This window comes from Manis pentadactyla, chromosome X, assembly GCF_030020395.1.
Source record: "Manis pentadactyla isolate mManPen7 chromosome X, mManPen7.hap1, whole genome shotgun sequence".
Classification (NCBI taxonomy): Eukaryota; Metazoa; Chordata; class Mammalia; order Pholidota; family Manidae; genus Manis; species Manis pentadactyla.
In genome coordinates, this window is record NC_080038.1 from 112,583,571 (window position 1) to 112,607,817 (window position 24,247).

Consider the following 24,247-nt stretch of genomic DNA (forward strand, 5'->3'; position numbering starts at 1 on the left):
GCACGGCCAAGCCACAAGGACTGCAGAAGCAAATCACCGTGATTTTAGGGGGGCCACGTCTCCCCATCATTTCTAGGGATACACAAGAATACACAGGAGGCCAGCTCCCAGGCCTTTTCCCCAAGGTGCCAGAAGAGCCAGCCATCGCCAATCCATGTGTTGAAATGTCCAAGGCCACATCTATTTTACTCCTAATTGCTGCACCCATCCTTGCAATGCATGTCCAATAAAGTGGGTGCCTTGATCGCTCTCAGTCACCCGCGAACCGGCCATAGGCTGCAAAGAGACACTCGCGGCCCCTCTTGGTGGCTTGCTGATCTGCACGACGTGCAGGGCACTCCTTCTGGGCTTGGCTGACTTCTACGAAGGTCAATGGCAAGCCCCCCCACCGAGGGGCTACAGCCCACATTGTCTTTTGCCCCGCGTGCAACAAACATTGATGTAGCCATGGGGCCACATCAGAGGCAGGCTTTCCTTCTAGCCAGAGCACCTGGGCCAATGCATCTGCTTCATCATTCCCTGGGGATGCCAAAGGCAAATGGCCAGTCACATGATATACGGTACGTGTCTGCCACACCTCTCCGTGGTCTTTGGGTCCAGTCTCTCACCCACCCCGCGATGAGATAGGTGGTTATTGCCTTGGTTGGAGCTGTTCCGGCGATGGGCTCCGTAGCCAGCAAGGCGTGGTACACAGCAGCCAGTTGCTTCTCTATCGAGGTGACCCGGACCCTCTGCTCCTTTCCATAGTTGTGACCAGGCCCCGACTGGCAGCAGGAGCAGCAGCAGTGGCAGAAGCAGTAGCCTTAGTCTCGGGCCCCGGGCCGGGGTCGCCACGGCCAGCAGCGGTGGTGGTGCCTCCGCGACTACACGAGTGTAGACACACATCCCTCGGTGCGAGCGCCACTTCTCCCCATCATTTCTAGGGACGGCCCTCCCAAAGGTCGCACCCATTATAACATTTCGGGTTCAGAGGAATCCTGTCCACTACCGCCAGAATGTAAGTCCGGGGAGAGGAAATCCCGGGGCAAAATACCTCTAAAAACCGAAATCAGTCAGAGGGAGAAATAAGTTTAAAACCCATTTATTGCTTACAAACTGCAGTCCAGGGCCATCTCTGTCCTCTTCTCCTGAAGAAGCAAACAAGCTGGCAAGTCAGCCCTTCCCCTTAAACTCTCAGGTTCAGACACCGCCCTTGGTTGCCCAGTTAATTACCCATTGACAAGGAGATGAACTTCTCTCCTCCCCTGAGGATATGCAAATGCACTACAGCCAGGGGAGATACTCTGGACATGTTACAGTGTTGCCCAATACATATGATTAGTTCAAACTCAGCTAACCAGTGCTTTTCATGACAGCCAACTCAAATATTACGCAAATAATCTAGATGACTACAAATTAAGAATTTTGATGAGCTCTACACCCCACAACTTCATTTTAACCAATAATTATAACTTTACACCATATGCTGACTGACAGGTAGGAACTGATTTCAATTCAATCACTCCTGGCTTTTGGGGTCCACTTTGGGCTAATACGCATTTAAATGACTCAAAGAGAAGACAAACGAGGTAAAATGAAAGCAAAGTCTGGAATAAATTGAGACAATGGCAAAGTATCTTTTGAAAACTGGAAAAAAACCACTGTTTCTATTCTTCAGCAAAGCATTAATTGACAAAAGAAAAAAATGCACCTTGGCTATACATAATGGCTTTCTTTCTAACAAATCAAAAAATTTAACAAATTCCCAGACATACAAAAGTATTGCAGATAACTCATTCATGCATGACGAAATCTTTCTGTGCCCGCTAACTAATTTATAACCTGCCTTGGATCCAGGTGCACACTGCACACTTGGAACACAAAGAAATCTCGACTTCTTCCTGAGTTTTATAAACAGAACCATTAACATACCTCACATTCTTAAAACAGAACAAAATGTGAAGTGCACTGACGTTCTATAGCTATGTGGATTTAGCCAGCTAGATTAATAACATTCAATGAAAACATAAAAACCTAAAGGTCCTGTTTGTGTCATCTGAACACAGCAACACAAGTCCATTTAGTCACAAAAGCTCAGTAATCTGTAAAGCAGCCACACAAGCCTTTTCCATACTGGTCCGACCACTGGTCTACCCACCCGTTAATCTGCTCCTGATAATGCAATAAAGAAAATCAGTGGGCCCCATTGTGAAATTCAACCTTAAGGGGCAAAAATGCACCTCTCTACAAATACTTTCGTTTTCTATAACTGGCCATGCTGGATCTACCCACGAACTGAAATTCTCTGCCTTTTTTGAACCTATCATATCAGTATTTTCAGTCTATGCCACTTCATGAGATAATACATTCTGAAAGCTACTTGAAGTAAATCAAGTGATTGTTCCATTGACTTTTCTTAAGGTTACCTCTTTAAAATGTCAGGAGAGGCCACAGTTCTCGGTATTGTATTCCAGGATATGGTGACCTGATCTGTATTTATCCTATTTACCCACTCGTGATTAACCAGGCACACCTGGGTTCTGTCTTCAGGGGAAGCAGGAGACTTTACGTGGTTGGTGGAACTCTTCCTGACCATGCCCCACATTGCTGCCCTGTTAGCCCTCACGCACCCCTGGGGGAGTGTTCTTTGGTGTCCAGTCTACAATCACTCATGTTGCTTTAACAGAGTCTAATCAAGCTCAGAGTCTGCCCTCCTATTAGTAAGTTTCAATTATTTCCCCAGCTCTTGTTCATCTAAACTTAGCTCTCTCCCTTTCCTGTTCACATTATCCAGCCTTAGGGGATCTCACTGCAGTACAGCTTGTATAGCTTGGCATCTCTGAACTTTTCGGAAAGGGTGTTAAATCAAACCAGCATCCTCGGGTACCCACCCTTTGGGTGTTTAGCTTTTTTACACATCTTTCTCTGAAAAAAAAAACAAAAACAAAAAAAAACCGCCTGCCCTATCTGTTATCTTAGTTTCCCTCTGTAAACCAATTCCCCTTCCTATGACCAACACCCCCCACCCCATCACTGCAGGTATCATTTCAAAGTCTTAGGAGCTGTCCCCCCCCTATGAAAGCTTTTTGAATGTCTTAAGTAAATAGCCTTGAAGTGATAAAATGTTCTAAAACTGATTGTGGTGACAGTGGCACATATCTGTGAATATAGTAAAAACCACTGAAATATACACTTTAAATGGGTGTCTCCTATGGTATGTAAATTATAGCTCAACAAAGCTATTAAGAAAACTAAAAAAAATAAATAAGTAACCTATCCACTTTCACTTCCTGATACCTAAAAAAATCCCTCCAATATTTAGTAAGAGATGAGCTCCCAGGACAGGAACCATGCTGCTCCTCACTAGAACAGTTAGGTGTCAGGGTCTGAGGACAGGACCCTCCCCTGCAGCCAGACGCCAGTGACCGGCCTGGTACAAAAGTGAGGCTTGCTGCCGTCATTCCCCGAGGGCTCTTCTGGAGCTCTTATAAACAGAAATGCAAAACACACGCCTTAGATCTGTAAGTCCCTGAGTATGGACCATGTGCAAGGCAGTGGGCTACAAAGTTGAGAAAACCAGGTTGGGCAAGATGTGGGCCCTGCCCTTCACAAACTCATAGGCTTGAGGGAAAGACAGACCCCTAAACAGTTAAAATACCATGTGCTGAGGACCTTGACTGGGGACAGAGGAGGGCTTGTGGGGATGCAGGTGAGGCAGAGAGTAATTCCCCTGCTGAAGGAGGAGCGAGGAGATAGCACACGCGCAGTCTTGAAGGACTGAATATGAATAAAAATGCCCAGGGCAGGCCAGGAGAATAAAGGCATTAGAAGAGCGTAAGTAACTGCATGGATAAACAAAAGCCTGTGTTCAGCGAGTCTGGGGACGTTCAGAATAGGAATAAATAGGATGAGCTGGAAGACACGTGTATGGAGGGCCACGTATGCCAAGGCAACGAGTTTGGACTGATTCCTGGTGTAGGTGATGGGGAGCCAGCAAAGGTTTTTAAGCAAGGGAATGACAGGAACAGATGTTTTACTCATACTTATGTACTGAAAGCCAGAAGGTCAGCGCCAATGGAAACTAATCCATAAAATGACAGCATAGGCTGAAAATTTGCCCCATTGTCTACATTTTCCAGGAGCAATACACTGAATTATGGAAAACTACTCATTATACTTGTATACAAGACTACAGAGGAAAGTAGAGTGAGACCTCTGTTTATGTAAAGAGCCCTTCTTTAAAAAACAGAAATAGACTTGCATCTTCCTTGTGAGACAGAGATTAGCCTAAACATCTCATTTTGAAGAGATCAGCTGCCAATCTGCATTTAATTTATCTCCAACACCTCTCAATGGCTAATTTGATCCAAAATGGTTAAACTTCTGTAGAAACGTAGGTTGGATCACAATTGTTTTTTGGTTTAAGCCCCTAAGTGGCTCACCATAGCAAGCAGGAAAAAAACTCAGTTTAGCAAGGCTTATGTATCTGGCCTCCAGCGCAGGCCCTCCAACCGCGGGGGGCAGATCCCCTAATGGACCCTGTTATCCCACCTTTGCTGATCCTGACCCCTCCCTGCCAATTCTCCACCCCCACCCTAAACTCACCATGCTGCCGATCTGATCTGTCTAGGTACAAAGGACCACCCCTCCTACCCAGTGCCACCTCCACCTCAAACCCAAGGCTAATCCCTGTTATTTCTGTCCCCATCCTAGCCCTATCACGAGGTACTAAGGCCAGGGCCCATCCATTTCCTTTTCTGTCTCTCCCCGCAACTAGAAGGAAAACTGTGATTACAGAGTCTTGTCTTATTCACTGCTCACCATTTTATCTTGAATGATGAAAAGAACAGATTATGAATCCATTTTCAGTATCTTTCTAACCCTCAGGACTACGATCTTCTGCCTCTTCCAATTTTTCAAGATGACCACAATCTACAAACCACTCACTGAAATACGTACAGCTGGGTGACTGACCAAAGGAGCCCTACTACTGAACATTGTAATAACATGACTCATCATCACTCATTAATTTCTCTTTTGGTCGATTCGCAAAGTCATATATGAAGTTTTCATAGAACCGGGCACACCTACATGAAGAAATGTGTCAGCAGACAGAACACCATGTTGCTTGTGCATTGGAATTAAACCTGAAAGTTAATGACTCAGGCAAAACCCCACTTGTGCTGGTAATAGTTTTCCCGCTGCCAAACTTCCTCCCTCCTAAGAGGGATTCTCTGGAATCCTCCCTCCCTTGAGCTCCCATTTACTGTGTGTGCTGAACATGCCCACAGGTACATTTTCTTGCTCCCTCCCCTGAAACGAATCCAAAGTGCAAGCCCTGTCACACATGCCCGGAAGCACTAGCAAGGAGCAACGCCCTCATCTAAGCATCCCCATTTTGCAATGCTCACCCACATCCCACGCAAAGCCATCCTGAGACCTTAGACTGACAACAGCCGTGCCTCTACAGGCCTCTACCTATATAGCCTCTGGCTAAACCACTGCCATCATGACAAGACTGTGTCTTTTCTAGGAATGAATCTCTAAACCTTCTCCCCAGCAGTCCTCTCAACTAGTCTAACATAACCCTTGCCTGTCTTTCAGTACTAACAGCGCGTTCCTGTCTTGCTTTCATTTTCAATTCAGTCTGGACCTTGTGCCTGGCCTGATGCACAGGCTGATACACGGGCTGTGCTGCTGAATCACGTGTCCCCACCTTGATGTAACAATGTGCACATAACTCTACATCTTTCAACACTTACTTGGAAGTCAACCCCTTTTCGGGTGCTACTTTCTCCATTCCCAAAGTGGCCCCTAATCTGGGGTGTTAAGTGATCGTTGGATGGGCTGCATGAGATGTAAAACTCTGAAATTATGGAAAATGTTGTGTATGCGTACATCTATCTAAGAAAAGGCTCCAGAGCTTTCCCGAATCTCAAAGTGTCTGATCCAAGAAAGGTTAAGATCTGTCTTTCTAACTTCATATAAATAGGTCACATTATTTTCATGTTAAGATTTATTGGTTTCATGTAATTACAAAAGTAATGCATCTTCAGCGTGATCAAAACTGAAAGTTTCTGTGATATGACTGCCCTTGCACTGTTCACCATGTAAGAAGTTATTCACTATGTAAGAATAAGAACTTGTTCGTTATGCTTCAGAAGATTGGAGACTGTTGAGAATTAGGCTTGGGGTTGATTAATGATTGTGCATGGAGTCCCCTATACAGAATTTTATTCTTGTTAACAACCATTTGATCAATAAATATGAGAGATGTCCTCTCAAAAAAAAAAAAAAGTAATGCATCTTCAATGAAGAGTTTTTAATCCAAAAATATAAAGTAAACGTCACTTTGAATCCCATCCGTAGATAACCAGTTATTATTTGATGTTCCTCCATCTCTTTTCTATTTTTTTCTCCTTCCAAATTGGGATTTTGAGAAGTTACAGTGTTCCAAAGAACATAAGAGAAACCTTGGCATATAAAGAATTTGGGACTATTGTTCGAAAAGTCCTTTGGTTTCCAAGACTCATCCACCTTGGAAATATTTACTGAGCACTTGCTCTGGGCATGACAGACTACTCCAAGGAGAAAACAGGCAAATCCTTATACAAGTTCTCACACACATGGTGTTAAATATTCTAGGAGTTTCAATAGGCCATGTGAGGCCCCAGCCTAAGAAAGAGAAACTTTTAGCCTAACATGACTGGACCTATGCTAACTGAAAAAAAAAAAAAAAAAAAAAAATCACAACAATGATGTAATTATAGACTTAAAGAAACACAAACCTTTAGAAGTCAAGGTTTCTTTAAATGATAGTTTTCCTTTATAACCAAAATACAGGCGTCCTCTAAAAATACATACATTTAAATAATACGTAAGAATAAAAAAACTACATAAAATAATAAAAATAAATACATATGAGGTGGGACTACATAGGAAGGTCCTGGTCAGCTCACACGGCTCATAGACTCATTCTGAGGGAAATTCCCTGTGTTTTGAGCAATGACATTGAGGAGTAAGTGTGTGGCCTCCTCAGGTGTTTGACTGTTATTCAAAGGCCCCAGCACTTGTTTGCATGTGGAATTCCACTGTGTTTAAGGAGGAAGGTCAGTGTAATTACCTCACCGCCACTGCTTACAGATTGCCCAAGCAAGATAATTCTGGCAAAACAGGATTATTGCTTCCCTGATTTAAATACATACATAAGTAAAGGATGGGTTAACAGAAGGATTTCTTGCCGTTTAGGTCCACTTGTCCCACATTTTAAATCATATCCCATTTTCAAGCAGGAAAGCAAATAAACCTCTTCCTAGAATTCAAAGCAGAGCCCAGTGAAATGCTTAACAGCTTTCTCTCTCATCGCCCCATCCCTTGCTAAGCCACCGAGCCTCTTCTTTTCTTTCCTCTTTCCTCTGACCACTGGAGGATTTTGTGAGGAGCAATCAGGCCCAGCCCGGTAAGCCTCCCTGGAAGCTGGGAACACAACCGGCATCTACTGCAGAGATGGCAGCGTCTGGCCAGGTCCGAGGCTCGCCCCTGCTTTCTCAAAAACGCCACAGCCTGAGAGCAGCCACCTGCAGCTGTAAGCAAGGTAGGTAGGTGGTGGCTGTCAGGCAAACCGGCGGAGGCAGCCCCTTGCAGTGCCTCCGCACCTTCTCTCCCTCGGGGACCCGTGGTCAGAGCTCCTTTTGCGAGGTCCGGGGGTGGGGGTGCGGAATAAACGGACTGTCAGCTGAGCGGAGAAGCAAGAGACAAGAGCCCTCATCCGCTCAGAAAGCAAGAGCCACGCTCAGTATTAGGAGGAGGACTTGAACGGGTGGCTCAACGGGATACTGCTCCGGGACTCAGTGTGTAGCAGGAGAAAGACAGACTACTCCAAGGCTACAAAAAAGACTTTGAAAGCTTTTTTATATATACTTTCCTGAACACTGAGGCTGGAGGCCAGACCCGATGACCCTAGGTCCCTGTGCTCTTGCCAGCAGCTGCCGCCACGATGTGGTCGTGGTTGGTCGTGGCCTGAGAACCACGGCACGGCTGAGGGCAGAAAGGTTTCCGACAAGATGCCTGCCTCGGCGGCTAGGTTTTTCACTACTCAGAGGCCTTTTTCCTTTCTTTCCTGTTTGTGGACTGTTGAAGGCACCAAAATTTCACCAGGGAATCAGTAGGTGCTACTGCCCCACTTCTACAGGAAGTGGTAGAAAGTGACAGTCATTTTTACTGATGAGGGGAGAATAGTTGAAAGTAAACATGGAAAACAAAGATTTATGGATTCTGAGTGGTGGAACTATGGGTGATATTATTCTTCTTTTTCCTTTTCTGTTTCCCCAGTTTTTTCTAGCACAGACAAGTACTGCTGATATCCAAAAGCACATATCAATTTTATTTGGGGTTTTATTCTGGTAAAATATACATAACAGAATTTACCGTTTAAGTGTGTACTTCAGTGGCATTAAGTACACTTAACATTGCTGTACGACCATCGCCGCCACCTGCTTCCATTGAACACTAACTCCCCCGTCCCACTTCCTCTCAGCCCCTGGGAACCTCTCATCTGCTTTCTGTCTCTATGAATTTGCCTAGTCTGGGTACCTCACACAAGTCGAAATATACAATACTTGACCTTTTCTGTTTGGCTTCTTTCGCTTAGCATGTTTTCAAGGTTCATCCACATTGTAGCATGTGTCAGAATTCCATTCCTTTTAGGAGCCGAATAATATTCCACTGTACATATACACCATGTTTTGCTTATCTGCTGATGGACATTTGGGCTGATTCCACCTTCTGAGTATTGTGAATTATGCTGATATGAACACTGGGGTGCAAGTATCTGTATGAATCCCTGATTTCAGTTCTTTTGGGTATGTACCTAGAAGTGGACTTGCTGGATCACATGGTAATTTTATATTTACATTCTCAAAGAACTTGCCAAGCTTTTCTTTTTCTGGCCAAGCAGCTACATCATTTTACATTCCCACCAGCAATCCACGCGGGTTCCACTATCTCCACATTTTCTCCAACACTTGTTACTTCCCATTTTTTAGGTAACAGTCATCTAATGGGTGTGAAGAGGTACCGCACTGGTTTCAATTTGCATTTACCTAAGGACGCTGAACGTCTTTTCACATGCTAGTGTTGGTTGGCCACTGGTATATCTTCTTTGGAGAAATAAGTTCTTTGCCCATTTTGAAATCAGGTTTTTGTTGTTGTTGTTGTTGTTGAGTTTTTCGTATTAATCTTTTATCAGTTATATGCTTTGCAAATATTTTCTCCCATTCCCTGGATTGCCTTTCATTCTCGACAGTGTCCTCTAGCACACAAAAGTTTTTAATCAAGTTTATTTTTTAGAGAAGGTACAGGTAAAGTTTTTAGGGAGCAGACACCCTAAAGCATAGATGGGAAGGGAATCTTTATACCCCTCTTTTCAGACTTCCCTTCTGCAAATAAAGGAACAAGAACTGAGGTCTTCTCTGTTGGGAGCCACACAAAGACAACAAGATGGCCACAGTTCATGAGGTTCCTGCTTCACTTCCTGGAGATTAGCTGCGAGCCCGCGCGCGCCAACAAGAAAGCCCGCGCGCGCCAAGAGATACTCTTCTCCCCCTCCTTCCCCATTATCATATACCAATCAGAATGTAACTCGCTGCGCCATCCCTGCTATGCAGCCAATCCCCTGCTTACAAGTATCCTATGGCCCACTCTGCCCCTGAACACTGGTGTATATCTACCCCCGTCTTACAATAAAATTTGAGGGCTTGATCAGAATACTGTCTTGCCTTCGCTCTTCTCTCGCCCCCATTTTCTTTCAGGTCGGATCCCCCTCGTCCCCACAAATAACTAGGTCCCGCTGGACGGGACAAGTGGCGCCCAACGTGGGGCTCGAGGCGCGGATCCTTCGCAGGCGGACCCCCGAGTAAGATATCGTCTGGCCAGACCCCTTCTTGATGAAACAATAGGAGACGCCTTTCGCCGCTCACGGAGGTCGTCGTCCCTGGTGAGTACCGGCCGCCTTACAAGAAAATGGGAACTAAATTAAGTAAAGAAGCGGTCTTCATAAGAGACCTAAAAAGTTCACTTAGGGAGAGAGGAGTTCGAGTTAAAAAGAAAGACTTGGTAAAGTTTTTTATTTTTGTTGATGAAGTCTGTCCGTGGTTTATCATTAATGGCCCCGAAATTCATCCTAAAAAATGGCAGAAAGTAGGTAGAGATTTAAATGATTATCTTATCAAAAACGGCCCTGACTCTGTTCCTGTTTCAGTATTTTCCTATTGGGGTCTTATCAGAGATATTGTTGAAAATACTGACCCTGATAAACGTCAACTCTTGTCAGTGGCAGAATATTGCCTCCGCCCCCTATCTCGGGCGGCCTCAAAATCGTCTCTTTCGAGTGATCCCCCTGCCCCAAAATCAGCTAAATCCCCCTCCCCTAGCCCGACACCATCTTTGCTCGGTGCCCTCCATGATACCCCTCCCAAATGTTGCATTTATCCGCCTCTCCCTCGAGATTCGGACTTTGTCGATACACAAAAGGTTTTTCCAGTCGTGACTAAGAGCCAAAATGGCGAGCCTTTAGATCCGGGAGACGCGGCTGAACTAGAAGACGAAGCGGCCAAGTATCACAACCCAGATTGGCCCCTTGCCGCCCCGTCGCTTAACCCCCCTTCTTACACACCCCCAGTTTTGAAAAGAGCCTCTTACACTCCCTCTATTCAGCCTCCCAATGTTTGCGCCCCGGCCTTTTTGCCCCCGTCGGCCCCTCCGCTACCCCCTCCGGCTCCCGGTCCTGTTAGCCCCCCTACCAGCACTAAAGACCTAATAGCACAGATAGTAGAACAAAGAATAACTTGCCATCTCCAAAAATTAGTTGTCTCCCAACCAGTTCGTCCCGCATTATATTCGCAAAGGGGCCTCTCTAAGAAACCGCTTACAGCCACAAAACCTAAAAAACAACCTAAAAAACTGCTCTTTCCTGTTCTTACCCGGGCCTCCGCCCGCTCTGGCCCCACCTCCACAACACATAGTCCGGAAGAGGGCGATCTTGAAAGCGACGGCGAAGACGCCCCTGCTGCTCAGGAAATAGAAAGTGAGGGAGAGGAGCAGGCTGAGCCAGAGCCGGCCGAGCCTGCTGATGGCCCTAGAGAATTTCACAAAATCCATTTCAAAAGCTTAAAAGAGCTGAACGCGGCCGTTAAAGCTTATGGCCCCAATGCCCCTTTTACCCTTTCTGTTCTTGATTCGCTGTCTCGAAGAGGACATTTACTCCCAGGTGAATGGCTGCGTATAGTCCAGGCTGTGCTTACCCGTGGTCAGTTTTTAACTTGGAAGGCAGATTTTGCTGACCGCTGTCAGACCATCGCTGCTGCCAATGTAAAAGACCCTCATTCCCCAACAGCGTCCTAGACTTTTGATAAGCTTACGGGACAGGGCAGATATATCTCTGAAACCAGGCAGCAGCGCCTTCCCCTTGGTCTTTTATCTCAAGTGAAAGATGCCGCTTTGGGCGCTTGGATATCACTCCCTGCTTCCAGGACTGCTAACACTCCTCTAACTAAGATCACTCAAAGCTCGCAAGAAGACTATAGCGAATTTGTTAGCAGACTGTTAGAGGCCGCCGAAAGGACCCTTGGTTCCGCGGCTGCCAATGATAAGATTGTAAAACAGCTAGCCTATGAAAACGCCAATTCGGCATGTCGAGCCGTCCTCCGCGGTAAGACTCGAGACAAAACTCTTGATGAAATGCTGAGAATGTGTAGAGATGTCGATCCTTTTACATCCAAAGTCCAAGCCCTTTTAGCTGTAGGTGCCGCTGTTCAAACTCCCCCGGCTTCTTATCCTCCTTCCTTCCCCAAGGGCGCACCGCCTATGCGTAACTGCTTTAAATGTGGACAGCCAGGCCATTTCGCTCGCCAATGCCCTACCACAGCTCCTCCTCCTAGAGTTGGGTCAGTCCCCGGTATTTGCCCTCGCTGCCATAAGGGGCGGCACTGGGCCAAAGAGTGCCGTAACAATCCAACAAATCCTTTTTACAGTACCACAAATCCTTTCACCCCCCCTTTTCAGGGAAACGAGCTGAGGGGCCAGCCCCGGGCCCCCCAGCCAATTCCATTTCAGCCGGCCTCGGGGAACAGCCTAGCTGTAGCACTCCCGCCCTCTATCGGGCCACACCCGGGAGTGCAGGACTTGACCTCTGTGCCTCCTCCTCAACAATATTAACGCCTGAAGAGGGAATTACAATTATTTCCACAGGAATTTATGGCCCACCTCCCAAAGATACTTATTTTCTAATTTTAGGGCGAGCTTCCACCACAATAAACGGCCTTATTGTCCACCCTTCCTTAGTTGACAATGACTATACTGGAGAAATAAAAATTCTTGCTAGTGCCCCCCAGTGCCCTGTCAGCATTATGAAAGGTCAGCGCCTTGCGCAGGCGCTCCCCCTCCCTTTAAGTACATCTCACCCTGCTATTCATAAGCAGCGAGGCTCCTCTACCCCAGGTTCTTCAGACTTATATTGGATCCAAGCTATTACTAAAGAACGCCCCACTCTTAAACTTAAAATCCAAGGAAAAGTATTTGAAGGAATTTTAGATTCGGGGGCCGACTCTACGGTCATATCTCAGGCTTCATGGCCCTCCAGCTGGCCCTTACACGCTTCCTTGACCCATCTACAAGGAATTGGGCAGTCAAGAAACACCTTACAGAGCTCACAGTTATTAAACTGGGAAGATGAAGAAGGAAATACCGGATTCATTCAACCCTTCGTAGTTCCTGGGTTGCCGGTAAATCTTTGGGGAAGAGATATCCTTTCTCAAATGAAGGTCATCATGTGTAGCCCTAATGAAGTTGTAACACAGCAGATGCTTTCACAGGGTTACCTCCCTGGTCAGGGGTTGGGCAAACTAAAACAGGGAGATCCCAACCCGATACTGGCCACGCCTAAGATAGACCGCTCAGGTTTAGGGTTTGAAAAACATTTTTCGTAAGGGCCGTTGCTCCTCCTGCACTCCAGGCAGACAAGATTACTTGGAAAAGTGATGTTCCTGTCTGGATCGATCAATGGCCCCTTACCACTATAAAATTAAATGCAGCCATAGAGTTAGTGCAAGAACAGCTGGCTGCTGGACATATTGAACCTTCTACATCCCCTTGGAACACCCCAATCTTTGTAATCCAAAAGAAATCAGGCAAGTGGAGGCTCCTACAAGACCTCAGGGCGGTTAATAAGACTATGGTCTCTATGGGCGCATTACAACCGGGAATTCCCTCTCCAATAGCCATCCCTAAAGGGTATGTCAAATTAGTAATTGATCTAAAAGATTGCTTTTTCTCCATACCTTTGCATCCTGATGATTGCAAACGTTTTGCCTTTAGTATACCCATTACCAATTGTGTAAGGCCTTCTCCCCGGTTTCAGTGGAGAGTTCTCCCACAAGGAATGGCCAACAGCCCCACTCTTTGCCAAAAGTTTGTAGCCCAGACTATAGACCCCTTTAGGTTGCTCTTCCCCACTTTGTATATTATCCATTATATAGATGATATTCTTCTTGCCGGTCCTGACCAGCAACAGCTCTATGCGGCCAGTCAACAGCTAGTCACTGCCCTCCGAGATCGAGGACTACAAATTTCCCCAGAAAAAGTCCAGGTCCACCCCCCCCAACTTTTTTTAGGCTTTGAATTATTTTCTAATAAAATCCTCACTCAAAAAATTCAGTTAAAGAGAAGCTCCTTAAACACTCTTAATGATTTTCAGCGTCTGCTAGGAGACATCAACTGGCTCAGGCCTTATTTAAAGCTGACCACCGGAGAGTTAAAGCCCTTGTTTGATGTCCTACGTGGAGACCCTGATCCTTCCTCCCCCCGCTCGCTTTCATCAGAAGCACAAAGGGCATTAACCATTGTAGAGCGGGCTATTTCTGAACAGACCATTAGCTACTTCTCTCCACATCTAAGTTTGTGGCTGCTCATTTTCCCTACCCCCTTCTCCCCTACAGGAGTCCTTTGGCAAAACCATCCACTATTTTGGGTTCATTTGCCAGCCTCCCCCCCTAGAGTCTTAGCTACCTATCCTCAATTAGTTGCTGCCCTCTTACGTTTAGGCCGAGAGGCAGCTCTCAAGTTGTTTAGGAGAGACCCTGAAGTTATAACCCTCCCATACAATACATCTCAATTACAATGGCTTATTCAACATGATGATGATTGGGCAATTAGCTGCACCTCCTTCCAGGGGACAATAGACAATCATTACCCTGCAGACAGATTAGTCCAGTTCCTTCAAAAGACCCCAGTTGTCTTTCCCAAGAGGACTAAAACCACGCCAATTGCTGGGGCCGTAATGGTGTTCTCTGATGGGTCCTCCTCCGGTATAGCCGCTTTCAGTATTAATGGGCAAGTTACTCGAATACAGACAGACCTCTCTTCTGCACAACTTGTTGAACTAACTGCAATAATCAAAGTTTTTGAGCTTTTAATAGATGCCCCCTTTAACCTTTACACTGACAGTGCCTATGTAGCAACCTCTGTTCCCCTATTAGAGACAGTGCCTTACATACGTCCCTCTACAAATGCTTCCCCCCTATTCGCAAAATTGCAAAAATTAATTCTAAACCGCGATGCCCCTTTTTTCATCGGGCACATACGCGCTCACACTGGCCTTCCAGGGCCGCTTGCCAAAGGCAATGACAGAGTTGATCTGGCGACTCAATTAGTAGCCTCTGTCACGTCAGACTCACCCTTGGCTGCAGCCCAACGGGCTCATGAACTACATCATCTCAATGCTCATACTCTTAGACTCAAATTTTCAATCACCCGAGAACAGGCCCGCCAAATAGTTCGGCAATGTCAAGGATGTCTAACTCTCCTCCCAGAGCCTCATAACGGAATCAACCCCCAGGGGTTAGTTCCAGGAGAGATATGGCAAATGGATGTCACTCATTACCCTCCCTTTGGTAAATTAAAATATATCCATGTGTCTATTGACACATGTAGTGGTTTCCTATGTGCATCCTTGCAAACGGGAGAGGCAACTAAAAATGTTATTACCCATGTTCTCTCATGCCTGGCATATCTACCACCACCTAAAATCTTAAAAACTGACAATGGGCCTGGATACGCCAGCTCTAGCTTTAAACAGTTCTGTGCGCAGTTAGGTATTAAGCACATAACAGGAATTCCCTATAATCCCCAAGGCCAAGGCATTGTTGAAAGAGCCCACTTAACCCTTAAAAACATGTTATTCAAACTTCAGTCGGGGGGAGAAGTACTCTATCCGAAAACAGGTAATGCAAAGACACTCCTAAATCATGCACTGTTTGTTCTTAATTTCCTTACTTATGACTCCGCGGGTAAAACCGCTGCTGATCGCCTTTGGCATCCCTCCACGGCAGATAATTATGCACAGGCTATGTGGAGAGATCCGATGACCAACACATGGCACGGGCCTGACCCTGTGCTCATATGGGGGAAAGGACATGCTTGTATATATGATGCTAAGGCACAAAATGCCCGATGGCTCCCAGATAGGCTCATTAAACTCCTAGACACAAATAGAGGCAAAAACAATAATAATTCCAGTCCAGGGCATATTAACCCCTGAGAAGCCTTCCCTTTCTGTTTATTTTCAGGAGGCAAAAATGAAGATTTCTACACTATTGACCCTCGTCATGACCTTTCGCCCCGTTTGGACCCATCAGATTTTCAATTTCACCTGGACAGTCACCAGTGAAGCAGGAGACGTCGTTTTCAGTTCTTCTACCTTAGCAAGTTCCCCCCCATGGCCTGTTCTTGCCCCTGACCTCTGTGACTTGGCCGCTGGAGCTTCTGCAGCCTGGGGGACCCCAGACATTTACTTTCCTTTTTCCACCTCCCCTGAGACCTACCCTGAGGGACAATCTACCACCTCTCCTGGGTGTAACAACACCCCTAGGAGAACCTACCTCAGAGAAACAGAATTTTATGTTTGCCCGGGAGCTCATAGAGATCGAGCCCTTAACTATAAATGTGGATATAGAGACTCCTATTTCTGTGACTCCTGGGGGTGTGAGACTACAGGAGATGCTAGTTGGAAGCCTAGCTCCACCTGGGATTATATAACTGTAAGTAGGGCTTGGAATCCCAAGCCTAACTCAACTGTTACCCCAGAATGTCAAAGCACCCAATCCACAAGGGGGCGATGTACACCGCTCTCCATTGCCTTTACTGACAAGGGAAAAAGGGCCCCTATTGATAGATGGCTCAGGGGACATGAATGGGGGCTAAGGCTTTATGTTTCAGGAAAGGACCCTGGGCTCACTTTTAAAATCAAATTAATTCGATCCATTCCAAACGCCAACAAGCACGTTGTCCTTGGCCCTATTGCCCCTAAGGCAAGAGACCCAAGACCTTCTAACCCTTCTCCCCTGTCTACTAGTACTGTTTTCCAGGCCTTGCTCCCCCCAGTTTTACCCTCTACAGGCGAAATCCTTAAAGGCCTGGCTAATGTGACTGCAGAATCCCTTAACTCCACTGGATATAGCGAGTGCTGGTTATGTTTCTCCCCCGTTCCCCCGTTTTACGAAGGGATAGCAGTTTTAGTAAACACCTCAGCAGACCTCATACTTACCAATGACTCCAGCAAGACTCGCTGGTCAGACCCCTCCCGTTTTTCAGAGACCTCTCCGGGTCTCACATTGACGCAGCTTTCGGGAATAGGCCTCTGTATACATAGCCCCGTCTTGCGTCTACCCCCTCAGCTAATACCCATTTGTAACAGCTCCTTCTCACCCCCGCTGTCCTATGAATTCCTTGTCGCGCCCAACGGTACTTATTTTGCTTGCTCCTTTGGCATAACGCCCTCTGTTAACCCGCGCTTGCTAATATCTAACAATGAATATTGTGTTTTAGTCATGCTCATGCCCAAGATTTCCATACATCCCACCGAAGACCTCCTTCCATATTACTCGGGCTCTACTCGCACTAAGCGTGAGCCAGTAACCGCCATTACCTTATCTGTGATATTAAGATTAAGAGCAGCTGGGGCTGGAACAGGCATTGCCTCCATAATTACTTCTAAACAACAATATTATGCTCTTAGTCAGGCTATTGATAAAGACATACAAAATCTGCAAGAAGGTTTAGACAGCCTGAAAGAATCTGTTGTCTCTCTCTCTGAGGTAGTGCTCCAAAATCGCCGAGGGTTAGACCTCCTTTTCCTGAAAGAAGGAGGCCTCTGCGCTGCTCTTAAAGAAGAATGTTGCTTCTATAAAGACAAAACAGGGTTAGTGCAAGATAGCATTGATAAAGTTAAGAAAAACCTAGAAGCCAGGCAAAAACAAAGAGAAAAGGATGAGGCCTGGTATAAAAACTAGACCTCTGCCACCCCTTGGTTAACTACTCTGATCCCCACCATCCTTGGACCCTTGGCAGGATTCTTCCTTTTAGTGTCTCTTGGCCCTTGGGCCTTAAGAAAACTGACAGTTTTTATTCGAGAGCAGGTTGACCAGCTCGTCAAGCCAGCGGTTGCTGTTCATTATCACAGACTTACAGCCTGTGATGAAGAGTCTTACACCGAACCAACCAATGCTCCCGGTCTCCGGTTCTCAACTTTACAGGCGCCTCAACCATGGTACCATCGATTCTGGCACCGTACTTAATGTGGCCCATATGCTGGTCAGCCAGAACCAGACATACCCCTAACTATGAGGGTATGGGCATCGAGATGAGTGCGAGACAAAGTACCGCAAGGGAGGGTTCTTCCTAGAACCTCTCTGGTCCTCCCTGAGAATACGCCTGGCTTGCATAGAGGTTGGTATCCATATGTACATAAAGCCTTGATATATTAAGATCAATTTGGCTTTCAGCTCTGCCTCTCCTCCCTAAAAGATACCGAGAGCATTTGCGAAATGTTACCCTGCTGGAGGAGCCAGGCCTCTATTCCCTCACTCGATTAAGGCCCACCTTTCTGAAATAAATAGAAAGGGAGGAGATGTTGGGAGCCACACAAAGACAACAAGATGGCCACAGTTCATGAGGTTCCTGCTTCACTTCCTGGAGATTAGCTGCGAGCCCGCGCGCGCCAACAAGAAAGCCCGCGCGCGCCAAGAGATACTCTTCTCCCCCTCCTTCCCCATTATCATATACCAATCAGAATGTAACTCGCTGCGCCATCCCTGCTATGCAGCCAATCCCCTGCTTACAAGTATCCTATGGCCCACTCTGCCCCTGAACACTGGTGTATATCTACCCCCGTCTTACAATAAAATTTGAGGGCTTGATCAGAATACTGTCTTGCCTTCGCTCTTCTCTCGCCCCCATTTTCTTTCAGGTCGGATCCCCCTCGTCCCCACAAATAACTAGGTCCCGCTGGACGGGACACTTCTCAATGAGGTAACTCCTAACTCCTCCCCCAACTTGGCTCCCGCTCCCCACTGGGCACCACCTCATGCTGTAGGACATTTGTGTACTAATGGGAGTCCCAGAAAGCGAAGTCAGGCTGGGTGTGGCAGGTGAGCCCAGTGGGGCAGGCGGGATGGTGGGGACAGGGCAGAAAACGGGGCACATTTGTTACTACTGAATGGAAAGGAACATATAAGTCATTATTATGAAAACTGACACCCAAGGGCAGTTCCCATCCTCTCCAGAAGTGATTCCACTTGTAAATTGCAGGCATTGCCTTTCTTGTGTCTCGGCCCTTTTTTTCCCTCCCCTGGGCAAAATGCGGCTTCTAAACAACTATTTATCACATGGGAATTTATACTCCAAAAATACTTGGAAAATAATCAATTTCTGCAGGCAACAAGAAGAAGAAACACAGCTCCATTTTTCTCTGGGAATGGCTCTGGAACCTTGAAATGGCTGTACCTCGGTAGCTTATGTGAATATATTTAAGTCTGAATTTTGTGACTATTCTGAGGCTGAACTGTTGAATATTCTTACACTAAAGGTTAGAAACGCTGGGCAGGTCCTGCAGTCTTGTTATTTGCTGCTCTACAAAGGAAGCATTTGTTATCAAAGTTCTTCTCAATTATAGATCCCTGACCTACCCACGGCTGTTGTTTCCTAAGTAGACCAATATCTTTGACTTTTTCCCTTAACTAGGAAATCTCAAACCCCATGGCAGGGGAGAGCATGAACTGTGTACGGCACATGCATTCATTCAGCAAAGAATCAAATGAGAAGGGTTATCTGTAGGAAGGCCTTCGCCTAGCCATTCCAAAACAACTTGCTTAGAAGTTTCAGTGTTAAATAACCTTTATTCTTAGGAAATCCTTTTTCAAGGATTTAAATCTTAAGGGGAAAAAAACCTTTCCACTCTTTTAGCATATGCTCCTACATTCCACCTTCAAAGCCATTTCATCTTGGGGGTGGGGGTGGGGGGAGGGTAGTCAGGGAAAGGAAAAGTACAAGAGGAGAAAGAAAAGTAGCTCTCTCTACCACGATTCCAACATTTATTAAAAGCTTGCTAAGCACCAGGTGCTGGGCTAAATGCATTACATGTTATCGCATTTAACTCTCACAATAATCCTAGGTAGAAAATACTATCATTGCTCACATTTTATAAATGAGAAAACTAAGACTAACAGAGGTCAGGCAACCTGGACACGTGAGTGATACAGTCAGTGTGGTGGACAGAATCCTAAAATCCCCTGTAACATCCCTGCCCCCATTCCACTCGCCCTGTATAATCCCCTCCTCTTGAGTGGAAGTGGGAATCTGTGAATATTGTGGGATGTCACTCCTGTTATTACATGACTAATAAAATGACCCTGAGTTCATCAAAAGGGAGATGGTCCTGGGTGGGCCTGGCCTAACCTGGTGATCCCCAAAAGAACGACTGGGTCCTTCCTGGAGAGAGACAATCACTTGCTGGCTTTTTAGAAGCAGACTGCCATGTTATGAGAGGCCCACATGGCTAGGACCTGAGGGCCATCCTCTAGCAGCTGACAGCCATCCCCACTCCCAGCTGAGAACCAGCAAGAAAACAGGACCAGTCAGCCCTACAACCACAGGAAACTGAACTGTGCAAACTTGAAGGAGTTTGGAAAAGGCCTCTGGATGAGAACACAGTCTTGCCAACACCTGTGAAACCCCGAGGAGGGGCCAGCCCTGCCCATACTTCTTACCCAGAGAACGTGTAATATGAGAAATTATCTTGAGCTGCTAAGTTTGTGGTAATTTGCTGTGGAGCAATAGAAAACTAATACAGTCAGGATTCAAACCAGGGCTGCTTAACTGTAGCAGTTTCACAAATTTCTAACCATTTTTAACTCCTCAAAAGGAATAGAGACATAAATTTCTACTGAACAGGGATGGTTAGATCTTTACCTTTTCTAATGTGATTTTCAAGTTTTAGAGATGTTTTTATCACATTCTAGTATAGAAACAAATTGATTGATTCAATAAAAAAAAACTGCTCAATCACAGTGTGATAATAGGTAAGGTGTGAAATAAAAGTAGGATGGAAAACATAAGATTTTATTTACCAAAAACATCTTGTTGTAAAAAGCAGGCTTGGCTTTTTGCAAGAGCTCCAGGCCGTGCTATTTACAAATACTTTCCTTTTGCCTATTGCGTGATCTGCAAGATCTGTCAACACATTACCTCTTTTAAGAGGGCCCAACTGCAAATTCAGCGAACAGGGGAAGCCAGTGAATTCTCTGCTAGAGTGAATTAAATTAAAAGAGAACCTCAAAAAAATAAAACACTGTGGTGGCTTCTTGCAGGGCATCAGTCAACAACTCAACGTTTGAGGTTCTTCCCCACACAAACTACCCCCCGGGAGCAAATGAGATGAACAATAACAGGTAACACTTGAGGCCAAGTGTTCACCGTGGATTATTTTATTGAGGCCTCACACTTACCTTACGAAGGAGGAATTAGGATCATTGTCACTCCCATTTTACAGACAAAGAAATTGAGACTTAAAAAGGGTATTCTTTCCCAATTTTCCACAACCAGAAAGTGGCACTTCAACCTGAGTTCGCGTTCTCACTCACTTTGGCGTATCACCCACACTACTACTGCTGCTCTCCAACTAGATACTCCTTCCGTCCTTCACCGTACCTGGCAATAGGCCTTCACAGAGGAACGCTCAATGAATGTTTGCTGGTAATGATAAAGAATGAGGCCAGCGCCTGAGGGACTAGGTGAGGCATCCAGACCTTTCATCATCATCCTGAGAAGATGGGTGATGTGGAGAGGTCAGCTGAGATGGGGTAAGGAGGCGGGCTGGACGCTGCCCCATTTATGTGGGTGCCAGTCTTAAGTGAATAGGACGTAGAACTCCAAACATATGTTGACTAAACCATATACAGAAGACTTGATTCTGGCCTTAAGGTAATAACAAGAAAACTAGCCTAGTTCTCCAGAGTTTTCTTCCTTTTGGAAAAGATTCTGCTACACATCTGGAAGTGATTTTCTAACACTAGTTCCAATGAGTCATGTACAATATTAAGCAATGATTCCATAGGGTGAGCCCTGATCTGTTTTTTTATTAAGTGGCATCCACTGAGGTCAATGACAGGCAAAGGCTGACCCAGACTTGGAGAACCTCACCCTCCACAGCCCCATTTTATATCGTCAAGAACGTGGCTTTTAAGAGGCACAGGAATGCAATCCATCTCCCAACAGTAATGCAAGACTTGCTCTAGCACACTTAGTTTCCTTTCACTGGTCCTATGCAGAAGATGGCTCCAAAGGCTGCTTGAGGAGAGAAGCAACCCTAAGTTGCTGGCAGAAGAAACATCATGGGGGTCACAGGTAAACATGAGGCAGTCAGAAATGCGGGGGCTTAGGATGGGGTAGGCTCCCTAGACAAAATGAGACAACCTATGGTACACAGCGTACAGCTGGCACTCAGACCCATAATGCGGCCAGCAAGAATTTCCCCAAGGAGTATTCTAGAAAGGACTGCCAACCTACCCCTTTCCCTTTCTGCCACATCCTAATATAGTGACTCCAAATATCAACTTTTAACCCATATCATTTTGGTTTCCTAATGTGTAAATCCTCCAATATTGGTGTTTAGAAGTATAACTTAAGTCCATTTCCCGTGCCCTCTGACATCTGGATTTCTTTCAAGTTATAATGAAGGAATGAGTCATGTTCTTTCAGAAACTAAGGAGCCACGTACAAAGGCTATTTTGAACCTTTCAGGTGACAAGGGTACTTATCTTGTTCCCAGAAACAATTCACTAAACGGCTTCCTCAGGGCTGAAGGAGTTAATGCAACTTCCCAGAACGATTTTCTCTCCCGGGCACCAAAACAATCTGATTTTAAATGGCACAGGAGTTATAAAAACCTAAAAAAGCCTTAAATCCTACCTTAACAAAGGATATGAATTAGTGGGTGGTCATTTGCATCACAAAGGGACTGTCTGCTTTGCCAAAGGATTCCAATCAAGTTTATTCAAAAATCAGATTCCCCTAAAGTGTGCTAAATGATCTCATTTGCACAAGGCCCGAGAGTCGTGGGGCAAACACAGCTGTGACAAAGGCTGAATTTGATTAGCAGGTACCTCGTCGTGATATTGGTGGTTCACATCACCGTTTCATTGGCGAGGTGCATTGCCTCGAGGGTCACACAGTGAGGAGTCAACATTAAAATTTCTGACTCATAGTGCCTCCACTCTAACGACAGAACTGCTCTGCTTTTCCCTAGCACTTTTCATCCAAAGCCTTCAAAGGGATCAATCCCCGTTTACTACTACTCTTCATAATTTTATGCCACACAAGGTAGCGAGAGAGCTGGAAATGAAACCTTCCAAACTACATGGGCTGGGGAAACAAAAACTTAGAACCATTGGATCGACAGAAAAACTGAAGGTTCACATAAGCACAAAAGGACTACATTTAAGTTTATTTTTTACAAAAAGAAAATATTTCTTGCACCTTATTTTTCAAAAACAGGCTTTTTTTCAAGCAGTTTGAGGTTCAGAGCAAAACTGAGCAGAAGTACAGAGAGCTCAGTTCGCATGTATCCCCTGCTCCCACACATGCACAGCCTCCCCCAGCTGTCAACAGCCCCCACCAGAGTGGCACACTTGTTACGATGGATGAACCTACACTGACACATCATAATCACCCAAAGCCCCCAGTTTACCTTAGGTTCACTGTTGGTGTTGGACATTCTTTTGGGTTTGGAGAAATAGACGATGATCTGTATCTACCACTGGAGAATCACAGAGTAGTTTCACTGCCTTAAAAATCCTCTATGCTCCACCTATTCATTGCCTCCCTCCCCCTCCTACTTTCTAAGTTATGAAGAGGAAATACTCAAAACTCAGTTTAAATGCTGAAAGGGATAGAGGGGATACATTAAAGGAAAATGCAACAAATTCGTTTTTATATGGCACTTTTAAATCATGATCAGAGTGGGGTTTGGAAAGGAGTGAGAAATGTGGTAGGGAGAAGACAGAAGCAACAAAAAAGAAATGAATTCTAGGATGTGCATGCTGCTAGGAAAAAGACACACGGTTGAGAGGGGAAAACAGACCCTGCTCACCAAGATGCCCGCTGTAATCTAATTATCCAAAATGTCAGAGGCAAGAACTTCTGTTTCAAAGCTCCTCACTCATCGGTAACTCTCCTACCCGTGTTTTTGAAATCCACAAGAAGTCTAAGATTATTTTTAAGGAAAGAACAAAGATACAGCATGTTCAAAATCAGGAAAATTGCACCAAGAACCCCTTGCAATATCGATGCATGGCACCTATTAATTAGCTTTATTTGAAATGTAAGTTCCTCTTGTGATTAACAGTATTAATGTTGGCCAAGGATGACTACAGTCAGCAACCTGAGACACATTTCACATGCAAGAAAGATGACAGCAATTTTAGTTTACATTTCAGAAAATTCACGGTAGGCATCTCTGCCTGTCAAAAATTATAAAGGTAATATAAAACATATAGATGCATATGATATGCAAGCATGCATGTGGTATGTGTGTGTGCATACACACACATAAACCCTTCGAAACCTCACTTTATAGAGAATGCCTTGAGTTCAAAATTTGGGGGATACTTAAGCAGATAGGAATGAAAAGCCAATGGGAATTGAAGTCTCTAATTTCTGGACCACCCTAATGTTATTGACTCAACAGAAAGAAAATGTGGGATGTGCAAAGCAATAGGCAAGAAGCTGCGGCATTATAGGAGAAATTATCTTAATAACAATAGCATTGTGCAAACTACTACACAGGTACTACAATGCCACATAAACTTTTTATGTACATCCCATAAATACAGCAAGTCTGAAAGAATGGAACATGTCTTGAATTCTACTTTTTCTGACTATG

At 45.4% G+C, this 24,247-nt stretch overlaps 1 protein-coding gene across 4 annotated transcripts in view; it reads right to left on the reverse strand.

The window, feature by feature from the left end:
* DOCK11 (dedicator of cytokinesis 11) overlaps positions 1-24,247 on the reverse strand; it is a 179,246-nt gene that overhangs the window by 137,875 nt on the left and 17,124 nt on the right. The window contains exon 1 of one of the 4 annotated variants that reach the window (XM_057495236.1): positions 23,054-23,837. The exons of the other annotated variants lie outside the window; for them this stretch is intronic. Within the exon in view, the coding sequence (XP_057351219.1) occupies positions 23,054-23,080 (27 nt within the window). The 5' untranslated portion in view covers positions 23,081-23,837. Of the gene's footprint in view, positions 1-23,053; positions 23,838-24,247 lie in introns of those variants that run through there. 4 annotated transcript variants of the gene reach the window in all.